We start from the raw sequence: 21,748 nt of genomic DNA, 5'->3' as shown, positions 1-21,748 counted from the left end.
AATATTATTATTTCTGTACTTTAAACTTTGGAATTAGTACCTGACAAAAAAATGGAATCTACTGATTTCAGCAATGTATTCATGTCTGGATTATTTAACCAGTATTCTAATGGATGTGGAAAATTACTCTTTTTCCAACGTAACTATTGTGATTATATCACGATCAATAGCTTTTCTCAATTTTTATTTCCGTTGGAAAAGAAACGTACATCAAATACTGCAGGAGAAATTCTCTTATATAATCAAGCATTACAAACTACAATAAATCACTGGTCTTTCCTTTTTATACCACCATGAAAAGAAATAAAGCCCAGATGTATTCATCACTTAGTTCTCTACCAGGAACTCACTAAAAGCCTTATATGCAGTTTGACACTGAATTCTCATAAGCTTATGAAGTGGGTATAATTATTAATATTAATACCCCTTAATACCCCTACTTTTCAGATGAGGAGACAGGCTCAGAGACAGTCAGGGCTTGCCAAAGTCACAAAGCCCATGAGAGGAACAGATTTGAACCTGGACTGATGATGAAACATTACTGTTTTTGGAAAACAAAATAAAGCCATCATAACACAACCCATGTGTTATGACAACTACTGCTCACAGATAATTTCCTAGGGGACTTAGTACATATCATTAACATATTTGCTCACAATTCACAGACACAGAAAGACAGATGCCCTCAGTTCAGTTCAGTTACTCAGTTGTGTCTGACTTTTTGTGACCCCATGAAGCACAGCACGCCAGGCCTGTCCATCACCAACTCCTGGAGTCCACCCAAAGCCATGTCCATTGAGTCGGTGATGCCATCCAACCAATCTCATCCTCTGTCGTCCCCTTCTCCTCCTGCCCTCAATCTTTCCCAGAATCAGGGTCTTTTCAAATGAGTCAGGTCTTTGCATCAGGTGGCCAAAATTTTGGAGTTTCAGCTTCAGCATCAGTCCTTCCAATGAATATTCAGGACTGATTTCCTTTAGGATGGACTGGTTGGATCTCTTTGCAGTCCAAGGGACTCTCAAGAGTCTTCTCCAACACCACAGGCTTTTCCTTCCCCATTTTGGGATGGTGAAATGTGAACAGTTCATCTGAAGGCTGAATCAGGTAAATCCCCAATATTCAACAGGTTTCTTCACTCTACTCCTGGAGGCCAGAGTAGGATTCCCTGGCTGGGCTAGGCAACCAAGTGATGTTGAAGGAAATTACCCACAAGTAATTCTTGGTGGTTCTCAGATGCTGAGCTTTCACTGCGGTGCCACACAGGCATTACGGCTCCTCACTTCAGCTAGCCCAAAAGCCAGACAGGAGCCAGCTACCGTAGGCTGAATCCCAGGCATAGACAACAAAATGAACACTTGACTTGACTACTGGCTAGAGCTGCTCCCTTAATTCATCACTGCCCTCGAGTCCTGGTATCCTGGGCCAGACAATGTAGAAACACTGAAAACCTATTGCTTAATTTGAAGAATGTTTCCTTTTCCTGAGAGAGAACTAAAAACTCCAGTTTGTCTCTCCATGAAGATAAACTTAACTTCCAAAGGATCAATTAGACACATCTCTAAGGATGTATTCACACACTAAAAGGATTCTTTGCCAAGCTTTCTTAAAATGCTAAATGCTCTCTGAGAAATGAAAATATCAGCCAAGTGACAAAAATTCAACTGCCTTGCAATTTTCAGGAGTTTTCTATCCTGTAATATGAACTCTATGGCATGAGTCAATTTACACTTCAGTTCAGTTCAGTTCAGTCGCTCAGTCATGTCCGACTCTTTGCAACACCATGAATCGCAGCACACCAGGCCTCCCTGTCCATCATAGTAGCACTTAGTTCACCATGTGTCTACTTCACGCAGACACATGTAGCTTTACTTCCTGTAAAGCTGGGTGCAGCGGCAGGAAGCAGAAACAAGAAGGTAGGGTTGGCTTTGTGAGGCCTCACATGCTATTCACGTGAACATCTTCTCAAGTTCCTCTGGGGCGCAACCTGGTCTGGCTATCAATGCCAAGCTAAACTTCCCACAGACGCTTACCTTTTCTTCCAAAGGACCCATAAGATACAGCAGAAGATGAGGAAAATGTGGGATCAACTCCACAGCCAAATGAGGGTTACTGATTCATTTTACCTTCTCTCTTTTCCTATCTGAATTCACCTGAGAAGTCTGATTCTTCACACTGATACTGTGTGATATTGAGATAACACTGAAAGCCTGCCCAGTCGGTGTCTCTACACTGTGCTAAGTGTTTTACACGCAGCATGTCATTTAATGATCTCAACAGTCCTATGAAGTAGACACTTTCATATGCAATTATGAGGACACAAGCTCAGAGAGTGAAATTTTTCTAATAAAGGTTGATAAGTGGGATTAAAACTCAGGTCTAACAGAGACTAATGCTTTTGTTCCTTTTTGCCACCACCCCCAACTTCCCAAACTGGTTCATCTTCCCAGAGCATCCAGTTTACCAGAAGACTTAAGAGAAAGACATGACTTGTGAGAAGGAGAACAAGGAAAGAATTAGCCTTTAGAATATAAATTTAGCATGAGTTTTTAAAAATGAAACACCAGAAAGTTCTTATATGCAGACGCCTGAATAGACACTGCTGCTGCTGCTAAGTCACTTCAATCATGTCTGACTCTGTGCGACCCCATAGACAGCAGCCCACCAGGCTCCCCCATCCCTGGGATTCTCCAGGCAAGAATACTGGAGTGGCTTGCCATTTCCTTCTCTAGTGCATGAAAGTGAAAAGTGAAAGTGAAGTCGCTCAGTCGTGTCCAACTCTGCGACCCCATGGACTGCAGCCTACCAGGTTCCTCCGTCCATGGGATTTTCCAGGCAAGAGTACTGGAGTGGGGTGCCATCGCCTTCTCCTTCTTCTCTCTATTATGTGATAGACACTACATGTCCTGAAACCTACAAAGTTCTTTTGAAGGAAATGCTTGAGACTCACTCTCCACATATGAGATCTAGGGCTGGACAATAACTTGGGCTCCCTTCAAAATGACACTGAGTAAGGATACCTTCTTCATCTAGAGGGGAGGCGGAGACCTGTGAGGGGGGGCACAGAGAGAAAGACTCTGGTGTCAGGGCCCTGCTGATAGGTATGTACGGCTCAGATAAACAAAAACCTGTGCTCATTAACACTCAGCTGGCTCATCAGTGGTAATCCAGTAAGCTATGGGGATCTTGTCCTCACTTCACGCGGCTTATACAACTGCTCCTTCCAATTCTATCTTTGTTCTGGGTTAGAGTTCTGGTTAGCTGGTTTTTTTCCATCCCATTCCATCTCCAGATACATTTCCCCATCCCTTAAGGCTTGGTGCTGGGACTTTTCTCGTGGTCCAGTGCCCAAGACTCCATGCTCCCAATGCAGGGGACCTGGGTTCAATCCCTGGTTGGATCCCTGGATGTTAGATCCCACATACCGCAACTACAAGTTTGCATGTTACAACTAAAGATCCTGCATGCCACAACGAAGACACAGTGCAGCCAAATAAATAAATTTAAATTAAAAAAAAAAAACAGCTTGGTGCTGAGTTGATCTGTGTCTCCAAGCAGCACTGACCTCCGCAAGGCAGTCTTCACTGACTAAGGAGGGATGCCATGTCTACAACCACAAACGCGGAAAAGCAGCAGGTTACTGTTGTTGTTTAGGCGCTAAATCGTGGTCCACTCCTTTGTGACCCCATGGACTGTAGCCCTCCAGGCTGCTTCTGTCCATGAGATTTCCCAGGCAAGAATACTGACGTGGGTTGCCATTTCCTTTTCTAGGGGATCTTCCCAACCCAGGGATTGGACCCACGTCTCCTGCGGTGGCAGGCGGATTCTTTAACATTGAGTCACTAGGAAGCCCCTAAAAGCAGCAGATACCACCACCCCAATTGCAGCCTTTATTTTTCATCTTTGTTTTCCACTAAGTATCACATAGCCCGGAGCCCTTCCCAGCTGATGCTGAGATGTAATGACTTGTCACTTGAGATATTGCTCATTAAAATTGCACAGCACGGGTAAGGGAAAACTCAGTGCAGCTGGGGACAGCAGGTAATTAGCGTTAACTTACAGGGCAACCGCTAGGCCCTCTGGGCTCCCCTCTCTACTCCTTTCCCCTGTGCTGCTTCTTAGCACACTGGTGGTCCTCACCATTTTCCAGAGGTATCTCTTGGGGTTTGTTGAGTGGGGGTGGTTATTTACCATTGTTCTCAAGAACTCAGCCACAGAGTCACTGCCGTGACATGGAGTCCACTAGCTGTAACAAGTGGGAGCAGGGAACTGGGTCCATTCACAAAAGACCATCCATTTGCCCACAGCCAGTGGGGGTGAGGAAGAGTGGAGCTGTCTCTGCGTGGTTTCCATGAACAGATGACTGGATGACTGGATAAATAGATGACTGAATAAAATAGGGGAGGTCAAAATCTAGAGAAGGCCAGTTCTCACCAGGAGCAGAACTTTAAGAGTTACCATCAGCAAGGAACAAGTATGATCTGCATCGGATGCAGGGCCCTTTCTGTTTTCACATCCTTCCCTGTAAATGTGGACTTACATCAGGACCCTTCCTAGAGAGGATTTAACATGTGATGCCTCAGGGAGGGCTAAAACAAGAGTGATGCTGTTCCTGGGGTGAGAACACCACAGACACGAGATGTTGGATTATCTGAGAGCATGGGCTATAGAGCTGAGCTGCTTTGGGTTTGAATCCTAGGTCTGTCCATGTGACCCTGGGCAAGTGATTTAATCTTTTTCATCTATGACATGGACCGCATGCTACCTGCCTTATGGGGTCATTTTACAGATTAAATGACATGATGCAGGTAAAGTGTTCAGAAAATTGCAGCTTTGTTATGACGCATTCCCAGTGAGTAAATTCTTAGGGCACCAAAGAGTTTGTGTGTGTTAGTCGCTCAGTCGTGCCCGACTCTTTGCGACCCCATGGACTATAGACCTCCAGGCTCCTCTGTTCATGGAATTCTCCAGGCAAGAATCCTGGAGTGGACTGCCATTTCCTTCTCCAGAAGATCTTCCCAACCCAGAGATCGAACCCGGGGCTCCTGCATTGCAGGCAGATTCTTTACCATCTGAGTCACCAGGGGTGCCCTGCCAAATAGTTTTTCAGATCCCAAAGCCAAAACATGTTTCCAGAGCCTTAGGAACAACTCGCCAGTTCACAAGGCTAGCTTGGAAGCTCCATTCCTGGTGCTAAAAACCCTTTTCCCTTCCTCTTGAGAGATCAAACCCAGGGCAGCTCACCCAACACTAATTTTAGCAAATGGCTTGTCCCAAACGTGACTAGTTGGCTATCTCCCCACTTTCCCAGCTAACCTACACCCAGTCTCTGCTGAAGTCTGCTGGGTTGAAATGAGCACGGGCAGGTTCTGTACTCCGTCTTTTTTCTTTTTTGATTTATTTTTTTGGCCGCACTGGGTCTTTGTTGCTGCACACAGGCTTTCTTCTAGTTGCAGCGAGCGGGGGCTACTCTCTAACTGAGGTGTTCCGGTGGCTTCTCTTGTTGCTGAGCACAGACTCTTAGGTGCACCGGCTTCAGGAGTTTCAGTGCGTGGGTTCAGCTGCCCTTCAGCATGTGGGATCCTCCTGGCTACGACTACTACTACTACTACTTACTACTAAGTCAATTCAGTCGTGTCTGACTCTTTGCGACCCCACAGATGGCAGCCCACCAGGCTCCCCATCCCTGGGATTCTCCAGGCAAGAACACTGGAGTGGGTTGCCATTTCCTTCTCCAATGCATGGAAGTGAAAAGTGAAAGGGAAGTCGCTCAGTCGTATCTGACTTTTCACGACCCCATGGACTGCAGCCTACCAGGCTCCTCTGCCCATGGGATTTTCCAGGCAAGAGTACTGGAGTGGGGTGCCATTGCCTTCTCCGGGATCCTCCTGGACCAGGGATCAAACCCATGTCCCCTACATTGGCAGGCAGATTCTCAACCACTGGACCTCCAAGAAGTCCCCAGTACTCAGTCTTTTAAAAACCAAGAAAGATGATCCTTCCCAGTAGCTTTCTCTCTAAAGAGGTAAGTGCTCATCCCTAACAACAGGAGTTGGTCTGACTCCTAAAGAAACGTTGAAATTTCCCAAAGTCCTTGAGGATATTTATGAGTCCCTCTGTATCGGGCTTCCCTGATGGCTCAGACGGTAAAGAATCTGCCTGCAATGCCAGAGACCTGGGTTCAATTCCTGGGTCGGGAAGATCCCCTGGAGAAGGGAATAGCTACCCACTCCATTATTCTTGCCTGGATAATTCCGTGGACAGAGAAGCCTGGTGGCTACAGTCCCATAGGGTCACAAAGAGTTGGATACCACTGAGCAACTAACACTTTCATTTCACTTTCACATGACCCCCACATCACAGAGCAATCCAAGAAAAAGGACAGCTAATTTTTAAAAAATCATGTTGAGTCTCTTACAGTGCATTTTGCTTTTATCTGGGGCTAAAATCACTTGATCAGAAATCAAGTGGGCTCCAAGAGTTTTGGTTGACAGTCATGTAGAAACGTATGCAGAGAGAGAGAGGCAGATGACATACATTTGTTTTTTAGCACCTCTTACGCGAAGAGTCGGACACGGGACACGACTGAGCGACTTCACTTTCACTTTTCATTTTCATGCATTGGAGAAGGAAATGGCAACCCACTCCAGTGTTCTTGCCTGGAGAATCCTAGGGACCAGGGAACCTGGCGGGCTGCCGTCTGTGGGTCACACAGAGTCGGACACAACTGAAGCGACTTAGCTGCAGCAGCAGCGTGAGGGCCTAGGTGGCGCTAGTGGTGAACAACCTGCCAGCTAATGTAGGAGACATAAAAGATGCGGGTTCGATCCCTGGGTTGGGAAGATCTTCTGGAGGAGGGCACGGCAACCCACTCCAGTATTCTTGCCTGGAGAATCCCCATGGACAGAGGAGCCTGGAGGGCTACAGTCCACAGGGTCACACACAGTCGGATGCAACTGAAGTGACTTAGCACTTAGCACGGGGGCTTATGGCTCTGGGGTGGGTGTTTTCACTCACACTGCTTCATTCCTTGCAACAGCCCTGTGAAATGCGAATCTTCACACAGAGGGATGTAAGCTCAGAGGTTACGTGTTTACCGACAGCACACAGCGCACAGTGTTTCCTATAGCCCCTGTAGCGTTTTATAACGGCAGAGCTGGTCTCCGTCTACAAGCCCGGTGCTAGTCCTGCCACACTGTAAGTATATTTTGATGACATACATGCTGTCTTACCAGCATTATCTAGGTTTATATCAAAATTTAAAAACCACGAGGGAGACAATAGAAAATAAAGGTTAAAATTTAAAGCCTAGTTCTAAACTCAGTTCCCCAACATCCCATGTTTGAAAAGTTCATCCCTATGGATATTTTTATAGCCTTATGTTTCCTGCCACAATATTTTCAAAGAGGATGAGACTCAGCTGTAGTCTCATGAGAGAGGTTGCCAGAGGGAGGCAGCCAATTCCACAATGCACTTGTCCACAGAGCAAAGTACTCATTTTGAAAGAATGTGCAGATTAATTTGGAGCAACTTGACATTCTAGGCATTATGGAAACTGCTCAAGGACACAAGCTGTCTGCTTCGCTCCTTCTTGGAGCCTAAAATAGGACCCGCTTCTGAACAGGCATTCCACAAACATCTCCTGAGTGAGTGAAGGACCAAACGCTGTAACAGGTAGTCATGGCCCACGAAGCATCTTCCGAAGGCTGTCACCCTCTGCGCAGTCTTGTGACATGGGAACAGATACAGTGTCTGACATACTGCTCAGGCATTTTAGGGGTGATTTTTGAAAGCGGGGGCAAACAAAAACAAAACAAAATAAAACAGAAACATACAAACGAAAAAACCAGAATCATTTCTTTAAAACTTATACCCAAAATCAGGTTTTCTGAAAAATTTTTCCCTCCTAGGTAACCTCCTAAAACCATGATTGAGAAGTCTTTCACCATGTGAAGGAAATCTGCAGAATAATGATTCATGCTATAATATAAATGGTAATGGGTGACAGGAGCAGAGATTTTTGGCCAGACACTCTTGAGCTCAAACCCTAACTTCTAAATGACTGATTAACTGTACAACCTTAAGAAAGCCCCTGGGCTTGTTTCAATGTCAGCTTCCTCATTGGTAAAATGGCATATTTAATTCGTTCAGTTATTATAAGAATTAACAAAGATTAATGTGCCAGGTCTAGTGCTTGATGCTTAGGAAACTCAATATATGCACGTTCCCTCCCTTTCCTTGCTCTTTCCTTCTCTGACACCCATTTATTCTAAAACTGTAAAGGTAGGTGAGATTATGTCATTATTTTTTAAATGTTCTTATTCCTCCTGCTCAAAGACATTTTAAAAACATGAGTTGGAGTAGCGCTAAGTTTTCAACTCCCTTTTTTTCTAAGTGTCAGATCTGAGATTTAAGTCCCATTATATAACAGAAAAACAGGGAAGCTGGGGGCTAGAACAGAAAAATTATTGTGATTAGCCAGGCAATGGAATTTAAAAAGTGGGTGGCTGTGGCTTTCTATTTTTCTTTCGTTACCTCTAAAAGCGGTTAAAAAAGAGATACAATCAAAGAGGAGGTGGCCCTTGCTTCTGAAAGTACTGCTGTTTTAGGAGCTTTTGCAGGAACATCTGTTGGCTTTTTAACAAAGGAGACTGGGGAGGATCAAGAGAGTGGAGGAAGGAGACTCTGGTTCACAAGGGAGCCACATCTGTTTGGTATTCTCCCAACTGAGAAGGCTTGACTTCTGAAATAGCCCGGGTATCCTAGTTAAATCAGGATACAGAAACAGATGAGAGTTTTTCTTTCAGCGGTAGAGATCAACAGCTGTTTATATCCTTTAATACCTAACTGAGGCTGAAGCCTTCACATCTGTCTGTATTTTTCCGGTTCTGGTTCCTCGAATCACAGTGGGGAGGAGGGAAAGTTTGAACTCCTCCCAATTCCCAGACAAGAAGACAAGAAATATGCCCAGGATTCAAAGCCATAATGCTAAGCAGAACTCCCAAATTTCTCATCTGCCCAGGGTCTGCTGTTGGCTGGAAATTCCTCTTTCACTTTATCCTGACAGACACCTTGATCATTTTCATGATAATGACTCATGGCAGCACCAAGATCAAAAAGAAGGAAAGTAGGCTAGAATCAGGGGGAGGAAGAAGCAGAGGAAATGAATTCTCATAGAGAAAGTGGCTCTAAAAAGACAAGTTTTTGCAAAGACAGCAACAGTGTTATCGGAGGGCAAACAGCAGAGGTGAGCAGGATACTAATGAAGACCATCAGGGTGGTGGTGGATGGTGGTGGTTTTTACTAACCCCTATCATTTTAACCCTCTTTATGGATCACAGCCTTGTCTTGTGGCAAAGGGGCTTGTACAACGTAATAAAGCTATGAGCCATGCCATGCAGGGCCAAGATGGACAGGTCACAGTAGAGAGTTCTGACAAAATGTGGTCCGCTGGAAGAGAGAATGGCAAACCATGCCAGTATTCTTGCGGCAAGAACCCCATGAACAGTTTGAAAAGGCAAAAAGATATCACATCAGAAGATAAGCCTCCCCGGTCAGAAGGTGTCCAATATGCTCCTGGGGAAGAGGGAAGGGCAATTAATAATACTAATAGCTCTGAAAGAATGAAGCAGCTGGGCCAAAGCAGAAATCCCGGATGCAAAGAGCCAGCTCATTGGGAAAGACCCTGGTGCTGGGAAAGATTTAGGGCAGGAGAAAGGGGCGACAGAGGATGAGATGGTTGGATGGCATTATCAACTCAATGAACAGGAATTTGAGCAAACTCAGGGAGATACTTAAGGACAGAAGAGCTTGGTGTGCTGCAGTCTATGGCGTTGCAGAGTCAGACACAACTTAGCGACTGAACAACCAATGTTTTAATCTTGCAAAAGTTAAACAGAGAAAACTAAACCCCATGGAAGGCAAGGTGCAGGAAATACGCAGGAATGGTGATAATGGGTTTCAGAGACATTTGCTTACTCTGATCACCAGCACCATACCATACACATGCTGGAATTTTATAAGGATTATTTTTCTATCCATCTATCCATCCAACAACTTGTAAAGCACCAGGACTGGACTTGGTGCTCAAATAGTCAACTGAATAAGACATATTCCATAACTTTAAGGGGTTTACATTCTGAAAGATGACAGTCTTCACAGAGGAGATGGTATAAAGGATGCATGAGAATTCACTAGACAGAGATGTTAGGGGATTTCAAAGGAGAGAATGACATGGATAAAACCAGAGAGATAAGAAACAAATGATTCCTGGGGAAGGGACAGAAAGTATTCTGGGTGGTTACAATAAACAAGAAGAGTGGGGGGAGCTTACTAAAAGTACAGATACTTAGGCCTTACCTAAGAGATTCTGATTTAGTTGTTGAGGGAGAAAACCAAGGAATTTACATTTTGAAAAGAAGACCCAAGTAATTCTGATACATACAAAAGTTTGCCAACTCTAATGTATACAGATGAACATTTCTCGAAAGATGCTAACAGTATTCCATTAAGAAAGAAGGTACCAGGTTCAAATTAGGATACACTGAAAGTGAAAGTGTTAGTTGCTCAGTGGTGTCCAACTCTTTGCAACCCCACGGGCTGTAGTCCGCCAGGCTCCTCTATCCATGGAATTCTCCAGGCAAGAATCCTGGAGTGGGTAGCCATTCCCTTCTCCAGGGGATTTTCCTGACCCAGGGATCAAACTAGCAGGCAGATTCTTTTACTATCTGAGCCACCAGGGAAGCCCCTACATACTACCATATTCTTTTCTTGGAGATTTGAGTTCAGTTCAGTCACTCAGTCGTGTCCGACTTTTTGCAACCCCATGGACCACAGCACACCAGGCCTCCCTGTCCATCACCAACTCCCGGAGTTTACTCAAACTCATGTCCATTGAGTTGGTGATGCCATCCAACCATCTCATCCTCTATTGTCCCCTTCTCCTCCTGCCTTCAATCTTTCCCAGCATCAGGGTCTTTTCAAATGAGTCAGTTCTTTGCATCAGGTGACCCAAGTATTGGAGTTTCAGCTTCAGCATCAGTCCTTCCAATGAATATTCAGGACTGATTTCCTTTAGGATTGACTGGTTTGATTTCTTTGCAGTCCAAGGGACTCTCAAGAGTCTTCTCCAACACCACAGTTCAAAAGCATCAATTCTTCAGCTTTCAGCTTTCTTTATAATCCACCTCTCTCATACATGCTGCTGCTGCTGCTGCTAAGTCGTGACAGTCGTGTCCGACTCTGTGGGACCCCTTACACGGCAGCCTACCAGGCTCCTCCATCCATGGGATTTTCCAGGCAAGAGTACTGGAGTGGGTCACCAGTGCCTTCTATACACAACTACTGGAAAAACCATAGCCTTGACTAGACGGACCTTTGTTGGCAAAGTAATGTCTCTGCTTTTTAATATTCTGTCTAGGTTGGTCATAACTTTCCTTCCATGGAGTAAGCATCTTTTAATTTCATGGCTGCAGTTACCATCTGAAGTGATTTTGGAGCCCTCAAAAATAAAGTCTGTCACTGTTTCCACTGTTTCCCCATCTATTTTCCATGAAGTGATGGGACCAGATGCCATAATCTTAGCTTTCTGAATGTTGAGCTTTAAAAAAAAGCCAACTCTTTCACTCTCCTCTTTCACTTTCATCAAGAGGCTCTTTAGTTATTCTTCACTTTCTGTCATGAGGGTGGCATCAATTGCCTATCTGAGGTTATTGATACTTCTCCCAGCAATCTTGATTCCAGCTTGTGTTTCACCCAGCCCAGCATTTCTCATGATGTACTCTGCATATAAGTTAAATATGCAGGGTAACAATATACAGCCTTGATGTACTCCTTTTCCTATTTGGAACCAGTCTGTTGTTCCATGTCCAGTTCATTGCTTACTGACCTGCATACAGATTTCTCAAGAGATTTCTTGGAGATTTAATGCACATTAATATAAAGTCCTTCAGTAAAGAAATCAGTTTCACTAAACATTTCCCAAACTTATTTTTCCATGGGGGGAAAAAAAAGACAAAACATACGCACATATTAAGACCTCTCAGAACACTTTCATAGTGTGAAGTCCATATTGGGAAGAGCTGAAACAGTGGATTCTGATCAAGTGAGCATGCCCCAAGCATAGTGAATGGCTAAAGAAACCATTTAGAAAAAGAAAGCAAAGTCAATTACTCTGAGAGATCCAGCAGCATCCACTGATTTCCTCCAAAATCTAAAATCACCTATGATGTCCTATTTTCCAAGGAGACCGCCAGAAGCTTCCTCGCCCTTAAGTAACACACCAGGCTCCGTGATGTTCTTTCTGGTCAGCAACTTTGTGTGGTAACCACAGCTGCCAGAGAGAACAGCAGTGCCCAGAGTTCAAAGCATCAAAGAACAGAAACAGAAGAGGGAGGACAATGAGGAGGGATCCTTGCCCAGATTTATTTATCTTTATTGCTATCACATGTTCTGCACAGAGCCTTGGCAGTGGCTTGTAATGCTTTTGGAAAAGACAAATTCCTCCCAGCTCCAAAAGAAGCCTCCAACAGTCAATGAAAATGCAAGACGTGAGCCAAAATTGCTACTCCTCCAAGGCACCAGTTATACAGATAGGGGAGTTTCTGAAACCTGCCTTCTTCCTCCTATGCTGGCGAGTCAACCAAGGGGGACTGTGTTATCATGAACCCCACCTCCTGCCCTACAAGAGCCAGCAGAGAGAAAGTGCAAGAGGAAATCAGGCAAGGCAAGGTAACAAGAGGAATCTGAGCAAATTGGTTTGTGTGCTGAATATTTCAAGATGGACGTACTACTCTGGTCAAGTTATAATGTTTTATTTTTACATAAGCAATTACTTCCATACACCCCACTTCAACTTCCCATATGCCACATGGGGACACATGCCCCATAAAAGGTGATTTCAGCAATGTGTTTCAAATGCTTTTTTTTTTTTAATACCCCAACCTTCTCAGATCTTCTCAATAATATTTTGCAGCAGCATAAGTATTTTTTCAATCATTCTACAAATAGTTTCTCAGTGCCTAAAAGGTTCCAGGGGACCATCCTGGGCATCAGAGTTACAACAAGGCAAGGAGTAGAGTGTTCATCTCTACTGACCCAAAGGCCCTAAAACTGAATTGTAAATTCATCCTGCCAGGCAGGCAGACCCAATGATCAGCAGCATAAAGAAATAAAAGACATGGAAAAGGTCTGGTCCTTCCCCTTGAAGAGTTTCATGGCTTTTAGTACAAAGCAGATGAAAGCATTTACATTCCAAGTGGCTGCGTTGGTCTAGTCACTCCACAATGGTCCAGAGTTAATAGAGCAGCCAGGAATTAATACCTATGATCAGGGAAGAAGAGAATGCCAGGGTCTTGTTTCTGCAAAATGCCAACTACCTGTTTGTTCAACTCCCAAACAAATCCATGGATTTTCACATTGGGATTTCTCATCCTGAGAGATGACTACCAATCATTGCACTAGAGTTAGTATAACTAACCAGTTAATTAGCTCCAAATTAAAAATTTCACTAGGAACTCTGGGTGGGTTTGGAGTCTAATCCTAAGGAAGTCAATAAGATCAAATTTAATTTTTCATCAAGCCAGTGTTCCCCACTATTGAGGACCACGGAATAATTATAAGTGGTCCACACATGATTCTTTTTCCATAAGGTCCTTAGATATGGAAAAAGAAACTGCAGATACGTGAATGATGGGACTTAGGGAAACTGTGACATGGATGCTATCCAGCATTCAAAGGCAGGCCGCTTCAGAAGAAGCCTCTGCCAACTTTCCAAGCTTGGGTGGGATGTGACAAAATAACCAGGCAGCTGGTCACGGACTTACCCACACACGTTGGAAAGATGTCTTCATTGTTGATCTGGACCTCGATCCAATCCATGAGAAGGTTCATGTACTGGGGGGCCGGCAGGGCAGTCGGCTTCTTGTACTTGAGGTCATCCTGCCACCGGTATTCGTATTTGGGGCCCCCTGACATCACAGGGCAGGTCCGTTCGGTGCAGAACTCACAGATGGTGCCGTAGATGAGGTTGATGCGATTGAAGAAGTCCACCACGTGCACCGCCACCCAGTCATTCTGGTCCTCCCCACTGGGCAGCTGCACGGCTGCCTTCAGGTCCACGCCTGAGTTGAGGGAGGCCTGAGCCCGTTTGTGGAGTTCGAACCTCTGCGTGCCAGGTTCAAATTTCCTCTTTGGCCGGAAGGTCTTGTCCTTGTTGAACACCTGCTTCAAGGCTATGGACATGGTCTGCTCCTTTTCCCCCTTCCTTCGGCAGGAAGTAAAAAGGCAACTGGGACTTTTCAGTGAGAGATGGCAACCCAACAGGGGTTTCCACTGCCAGCCCTCTGGCCCCAGTCTTGTGGTCTGCAGCTCTCAGTCTCTTTTAGATAGCCCTTTCCATCTTCCTCTTGAATGATTTCCAGGGGAACTTCATGTTTCTTCCTAAAGGTAGGAGAGGAAAAGGGTCTCATTAGTGTTCCATTTGTATTTAAGAAATGACAAAGGCTTAGACCCGATTTCCGCCTTGCTTCTGACTGTGTCCGCTTACAACCAGGTATAATAATGTAGAAGTCAAGCCAAACCCTTGAGAATCTGTATTGGTGATCAAATCATATAACCCCAGGTGAAAAGGTATCACACCCTTTTTCTTTACGGCCTTAGTCAAATCTCTGACAACTTTTCGCTAAGTGGTCATAGTTTCAATGGGCCACTCCAAGGTGTTAAGGATCAACATGATAGTCAATAACATCCCCATATGCTCCTTTTTAGATTATCTGTCCCACCCTTCACTACCCTTGAGTAAGCATGAGGACACGACCCCCATCCTCTTGGACACACCTGATTGGAGCAAATTTCCCTAGAAACTTGGAATCAGGATCCAGCCTTTGTATTATCCCTGAGAAGTGATGAAAACTGGGTCTGCTTGACACTATTTACAATAGCCAAGACAGGAGAACAAAAGACTGGTTCCAAATCTGGAAAGGAGTTTATCAATATGCAGGGTATATTGTCACCCTGCATATTTAACTTATATGCAGAGTACATCATGTGAAATGCTGGGCTGAATGAAGCACAAGCTTGAATCAAGATTGCCAGGAGAAATATCAATAACCTCAGGTACCCAGATAACACCACCCTTATGGCAGAAAGCAAAGAAGAACTAAGAGCCTCTTGATGAAAGTTAAAGAGGAGAGTGAAAAAGCTGGCTTAAAACTCAACATTCAGAAAATTAAGATCATGGCATCCAGTCCCATCACTTCATGGCAAATAGATGGGGAAACAATGGAAACAATGAGAGATTTTATATTCCTGGGCTCCAAAATCACTGCAGATGGTGACTGCAGCCATGAAATTAAAAGACACTTGCTCCTTGGAAGAAAAGCTATGACGAACCTAGACAGCATATTAAAAAGCAGAGACATTACTTTACCAACAAAGGTCCATCTAGTCAAAGCTATGGTTTTCCCAGTAGTCATGTATGGATGTGAGAGTTGGACCATAAAGAAAGCTGAATGCTGAAGAATTGATGTTTTTGAACTGTGATGTTGGAAAAGACTCTTGAGAGTCCCTTGGACTGCAAGGAGATCCAACCAGTCCATCTTAAAGGAAATCAGTCCTGAATATTCATTGGAAGGACTCATGCTGAAACTCCAATATTTGGCCACTTAACGCAAAGAACTGACTCATTGGAAAAGACCCTGATACTGGGAAAGATTGAAGGCAGGAGGAGAAGGGGATGACAGAAGATGAGACGGTTGGATGGCATCATCAACTCGATGGGCATGAGTTTGAGCAAGCTCCAGGAGTTGGTGATGGACAGAGAAGCCTGGCATGCTGCCGTCCATGGGGTCTCAAAGAATTGGACATGACTGAGCGACTGAACTGAACTGAAGACCTAAGACATGGAGACAATGTAACTGTTCATTGACAGATGAATGGATAAAGAAGATATAGTTATATATATATATATACAATGGAATATTACTCAGCCATAAGAAGAATTAAATAATGCCATCTGCAGCAACATAAATGGACCTGCAGATTACCATACTCAATGAAGTAAGTCAGGCAGAGAGAGACAAATACCATATGCTATCACTTATATGTGGAATCTAAAATCTGACACAAATGAAATTATTTACAAAACAGAAACAGGCTCACAGACATAGAGAGCAGGTGGTTGCCAAGGAGGAGGGTTGGGAGAGGACTGGGGTTTGGGAGTAGCAGATGCGGAGTTGGTGAGGGACAGGGAGGCCTGGCATGCTGCGATTCATGGGGTCACAAAGAGTCGGACACGACTGAGCGACTGATCTGATCTGATCTGATGCAAAATATTATATACATGTATAACTGAATCACTTTGCTGTGCCCTGGAAACCAACACAGCACTGTAAATCGATGACGCTGCAATAAAGTACGTTTTAAGAACTGAATTGCATTGAGCCCTCTTTGGACCATGGGTAGTACAGTTGAGAAACCTGGATGTGTAGAGAGGAGAGAGGAGAAGGGAAGGGGTAGAGAAAGAAGAAGAGAAAGAAGTGAAGGAGGGGGAGAGGAAGGAAGATCCCATGGACAGAGAAAAAGAGACACAGGGAGAGAACAACAAGAGAAAAAGGGAGAGGCAGTGGGGAGAGAGTAGCTTCTTTTGTTTTTAACTTTTTATTTTGTATTAAAAATACAACAGTTTTAGGTAAACATCGAAGGCACTCAGCCATACTTCTTGTGTTCTCCATAGTCTTCCGAACTGGTTCCAATTCCTCTTGAAGTCTGGTTGTATTTCCAACCCTTGGGATCAATTTCCCTTAGGAAAAGGGCTGTTTTTCTTTAGGATTGACTGGTTTGATCTCCTTGCTGTCCAAGGGACTCCCAAGAGATCCCTTGGGGCACGTGTATTTTTCTTGAATTAGTCATATAAATATCTCATTTTACTCCAGCCAACTTGGGTGGGTTGTTTCTTTCTAAGAACCCCTGTGACAGTATTTATCACTCCTAAACATGCCACCCTTGACATCTTTAATATCACACCCTAGATAGTGCTTTGAGGCAGAGCTGCCCATAAAACTTTGTGATAATGCAGATGTTCTATATATTTATTGTCCAATATGGTATCCACTAGCCACATGTGTCTACTGAGAACTAAAAAGGTGGCTAGTATGACTCAGAAACTAAATGTTTCATTTTACTTAATTTTAATTAATTTAAAAAAATTGATAATTAAATAATAATCCCAAAAGCCATATGTGGCTAGTGATTGTCATATTGGACACTGCAGCTTTGAAGTCTTCAATGTTCTCTTCTCTGGCACCTCATTTCACCCTTTCAAAATTTTGGTGTGGTTTAAAGTAGATTTCACGGAGAAGGCAATGGCACCCCACTCCAGTACTCTTGCCTGGAAAATCCCATGGACGGAGGAGCCTGGTAGGCTGCAGTCCATGGGGTCGCAGAGTCGGACAGGACTGAAGCAACTTAGCAGCAGCAGCAGCAGAGTAGATTTCGAGCAAGTGTAGTAGATTTGTAGTAGATATCATTAACCCTGGGTCTCCAAGACCCGCTTTCCTAGTAGCTCAGATAGTAAAGCAACTGCCTGCAATACAAGAGACCCAGGTTCAAACCCTGGGTTGAGAAGATCCCCTGAAGATGGAAATGGCAACCCACTCCAGTATTCTTGACTGGAGAATTTCATGGACAGACTAAGAGGGGCTGCAAAGAGTCGGACATGCCTGAGCGACTAACACACACACAAAGTAACCACAGTATCCAAGAGATAAAAGTAGTTGTAAACAAGGCCCCACATCGAGTAGGGGCATGGTTAGGATTGAGATTCGGTTTTACACTCCCAGCAAATGCTCTTTCCACAAAGTCTTACATTCTAAAAAGTGATCCTCCTCAATCTGTTTCTCCTACTGGTTCATTCATAAAGCCTCTGACCTAGCACTTCCATGCACATATTCCTCTAAAAACACAAGTACTGACTGGCTGGAAGTGAAGACTGTGTCCTGTGGCCTGAAAACAGAGAGGAGACCATTGATCTGCCCATGGATCACGCCCTAGCAAAATTAGCCCACAGCTGTGGCCAGAGCCAGAAGAGCCCATCATGGCATCTGCTGAGATGGACTTGAGGCACGATCCCACTGATCTGCCATTTTCCTCCCAAGCAGGGGTTCCAGTAGGCCACACTCGAACAGGGTTTGGTGATGCATTCAAACTTAAGTTATTCAGGCTAAACAAAAACAGAACCCAAAACCATCTAAGACACCCCGATTCCCTCTCATAGACTCTGGTCTTGGTTCAGAAGCGTTGATATTCAGATTATTCAGTTAAAGGCCTCTTCTGGCAACTGAAGCCTCAGTCTGTTTACTTCCTCCCTCTAAACCCCATCCTCTTCCTATTAGCTTTTCACTGCCAGACCATGTATCAGTGAGGTGTTTCTTCCCCTCATCACTTGGCCTTGAGTATACACACTCCCCACAAGGAGACCTGTGTGGAAAAGTGGTTCACGTGGCACCCTGCCTTTGGCTGTCTGGGAAATCACATTTCCGGTCACTTCGGAACATCTCGAGGAAGGTTATCAGCACAAAAACTCTGCAAACTCTAGGGAAAGAAAGAGGCAATCTTGTCTGCAAAAAAAAAAAAACCAATAACTTCCCAAAGGGTGTATCTGCCTGAAAAGAAACAAGAAAACCAAAGGCCTTCAAAGAGCATTTCCAAAATAAAACCAGGAGCTAGAGGTTGGGAAGATAGAGGAGGATGAGGGCTTTTATTTCCTCTTAAAAGAGACAATAGTCCTTCTGTATTGCAAATGCTTAATTGCTGACAGTAAAGCAGCAAGAACCCAACAGCCACCCCCTCACGGCTCCAGTAAATAAGACTTGCTATTCTGTTATTCTGATAATGAGGGGACCATCCATTCCCACGGTCCGCAAAGCAATCTTCTCTCATCACCTCACATGACCCTCGTTGCCATTAATTCGGCTGTTTCCCCATGCCCTGGAGTGTCTGTGCACGGACACCAGCGTGGAAGACTACCTTCGTACCAGGCTGTTGTGGACACCATCCCGTCCCTCTGGTGCCTGTGCTGAGAGCGTGCGAATGTACAGAATAATCATAGCAAATCCTCCATATCACAAAGCCCTCAGTGCATGGTGCTCACTAAGGTTTAAATAAATATTAAACCCTTGTTTGAGGTTGGGGATTTTTCTTTCACAGACAGACCCTCACATAACTAACTTCAAGATGTTAATCTCTTGAACCGGATCAATGTTTATGTAAACCTTTGTATTAATCTCTCAATTGTGTCTTGACTTTTTGCTACCCGGTGGATGTAGCCCGCCAGGCTCCTCTGTCCATGGGGATTCTCCAGGCAAGAATACTGGAGTGGGTAGCCGGGCCCTCCTTCAGGGGATCTTCCCAATTCAGGGATGGAATCCAGGTCTCCTGCATTACAGGCGTATTCTTTACCACTGAGCCACCAGGGAAGCCCCATTCAAACCTTTAACCTCTTTTTTTTTTTTCCCTTGCCCCAGTGTTACAGGCTTAACTGAGGGAAAAATCATCTTTGGAGGATTATTTCTCAACCAAGTAATTTAATGTGCTGCTCTTGGCTACTTTTATTAAACTCTACTATGCACCAGATTTTTACAAATATTATTTACATTTTAACCCTCACTTCCATGACAGGAAGCTTCCCAGGTGGTACTAACGGTAAAGAACCCACCAGCCAATGCAGGAGACATGAGAGACACGGATTCGATTCCTGGGCCGGAAAGATCCCCTGGAGGAGGGCATGGGAACTCACTCCAGTATTCTTTCCTGGAGAATCCCACGGACAGAGGAGCCTGGTGGGCTACACTCTATAAGGTCACGGAGAGTTGGACATGACTGAAGCAACCTAGCACATGCACACTGCATGATAGATGATTTTACGATCATCTTATATAAAAAGAAACTGAGACTCAACCACATGAAATAATTTTGCAGAAATCACAAAATTAGTAGATGGAAAAGGTTAAATTTTGAATCCAGACCTCTCTGACACTGAAATACATAGGACTTTTTTTTTTTACTGAAGTTGTTTTTAAATCTCATGACCATCTTTATGTTTTCAAGGCCCCATTCAGATATAGATTTCCCAGCTCCTCACAACATGACTATAAAGGAAGCTAGAACAGGTGGTATTCTTATTGCCATTTTACAGATGAAGAAACTCTGACCTCCTAGTGTTGTTTGAAACACGTTCATCATTCTGACATCATTCAGATGTAAGGTTGTCTCTTCCGGTCACACTTTTTTTTTTTTTTAATATTTATTTATTTGGCTGTGCCAGGTCTTAGCTGTGGCACGTGCGATCTTTAGCTGTGGCGCATGGGATCTAGTTCCCTGACTTGGGATTGAACCCGGGCCCCCTACATTTGGGAGCACAGGGTCTTAGCCACTGGACTACCAGGGAAGTCCTCCAGTCAAACTTTTTTGTCTAAAGTTTTCTGGAACAGGGATAGGTTGGTCAGTGGGCCCCCATGTTTAAAGACAAGGGCACTCCAAGAAAGATAAAAACAAATTCAGCATGCCACTGAACGAACAAAGAGGCACCTGTCCGTGTCTTTATCTGAGGGTCAGATGCTCGACTGAGGCAAGTGCCCAAAAAAGTTTTGAAATTAAAAGGCACCAAGAAATCCATCCAACCTAACTTTTAACACAGGGCCCCATCAGGATCCTTACCCACAATGGACACTGTAGGTTTATGAAATGGTTAGAGCAGCATCTCTTGAATGTGAACATGGGATCTTGTCAAAATGCAGCTTCTGGTCCAGTAGGTCTGGGCTGCATCTAAGAATTTATGTTTCTAGCAAGTTCCCGGGTAATGCCAAATCTCTAAGTCCATGGATGACACTTTAGCTAACAAGGTCTGATCTAAGAGGGCTTGTTAGAAATGCAGACTCTCGGGCCTCTCCCCAGACCCAGTAGATCTAAGCCTGCATTTTAACAAAATCTCCGAAGTACATGCTTTGAAGAGTACTGGGTGAGCGAGCTGGGAAAGGGGAGAACTAATACACTTCCATGTGTTGTTTGGTCAAGAGTTTGCTTCATAAACCCAGTTTTCATTTTTTTCCCACTGAACTCTTCAATTTACTCTTTCAATTATAAACTATACATTATCTTAATATCACATTTCCAGTATTTTTTCACCAAGAGAAATCACACCTATTTTCATAACACATTACAGACATTGTATGTATTTAAACATACTGGGTTTTTGTTTGTTTGCTTTTAAGGCCATTTTGCTTAAAGCAACTAGACTCCAGTTAAAAAAACAAATCTCATTTTCAGCTGAGTGTGTGTCTGTTTGAGAAAAAGAATGAGGAGAGACTCAGTGTTTTGAATACAATTGCCTTGACAGATGGTAACAATGACCAGGTCTTTTGATCTGGCTTGACTCAGACAGCACAGCCCCTGGATCCAGGAGGTTCCCTGTGAATACCTTCTCGTAAGTGCCAGATGGGCTGTGGCTCCTCTACTGCTCCCACGGCTGCACGCAGGAAAGCTGCTTCGGCTAAACAATGTGGCACAGGCAACAACACAGCCATTTTTCTCTGTCTTTGTCCGGTCTCCAGAAAGAAAAGATCAAGTCACCAGTTTTGCCCCCTGGCTAAAACCTATAGCAAATTCTATGTTATGAATAACACCTACTACAATGCTGGTACTTAATACATGTCTGAAGCCAACAGCTCATGCCACCAATAAACCTTTTCTAGGACGC

At 44.2% G+C, this 21,748-nt stretch overlaps 1 protein-coding gene across 6 annotated transcripts in view; it reads right to left on the bottom strand.

The window, feature by feature from the left end:
* The window catches only part of MOB3B (MOB kinase activator 3B), a 219,217-nt gene that overhangs the window by 131,301 nt on the left and 66,168 nt on the right, over window positions 1–21,748 (bottom strand). For all 6 annotated transcript variants that reach the window (XM_086414931.1, XM_086414930.1, XM_086414929.1 and 3 more), the window contains one exon: window positions 13,821–14,436. In XM_086414931.1, coding sequence (XP_086271057.1) covers window positions 13,821–14,238 — 418 coding nt within the window. In that variant the 5' untranslated portion in view covers window positions 14,239–14,436. The remainder of the gene's footprint in view (window positions 1–13,820; window positions 14,437–21,748) is intronic.

The sequence above is a fragment of the Bos grunniens genome, chromosome 8 (assembly GCF_055505025.1).
Source record: "Bos grunniens cultivar Pamir isolate PY7600 chromosome 8, Bosgru_T2T1.0, whole genome shotgun sequence".
NCBI classification, from domain to species: Eukaryota; Metazoa; Chordata; class Mammalia; order Artiodactyla; family Bovidae; genus Bos; species Bos grunniens.
This window is presented reverse-complemented; position numbering and strand designations above follow the sequence as displayed.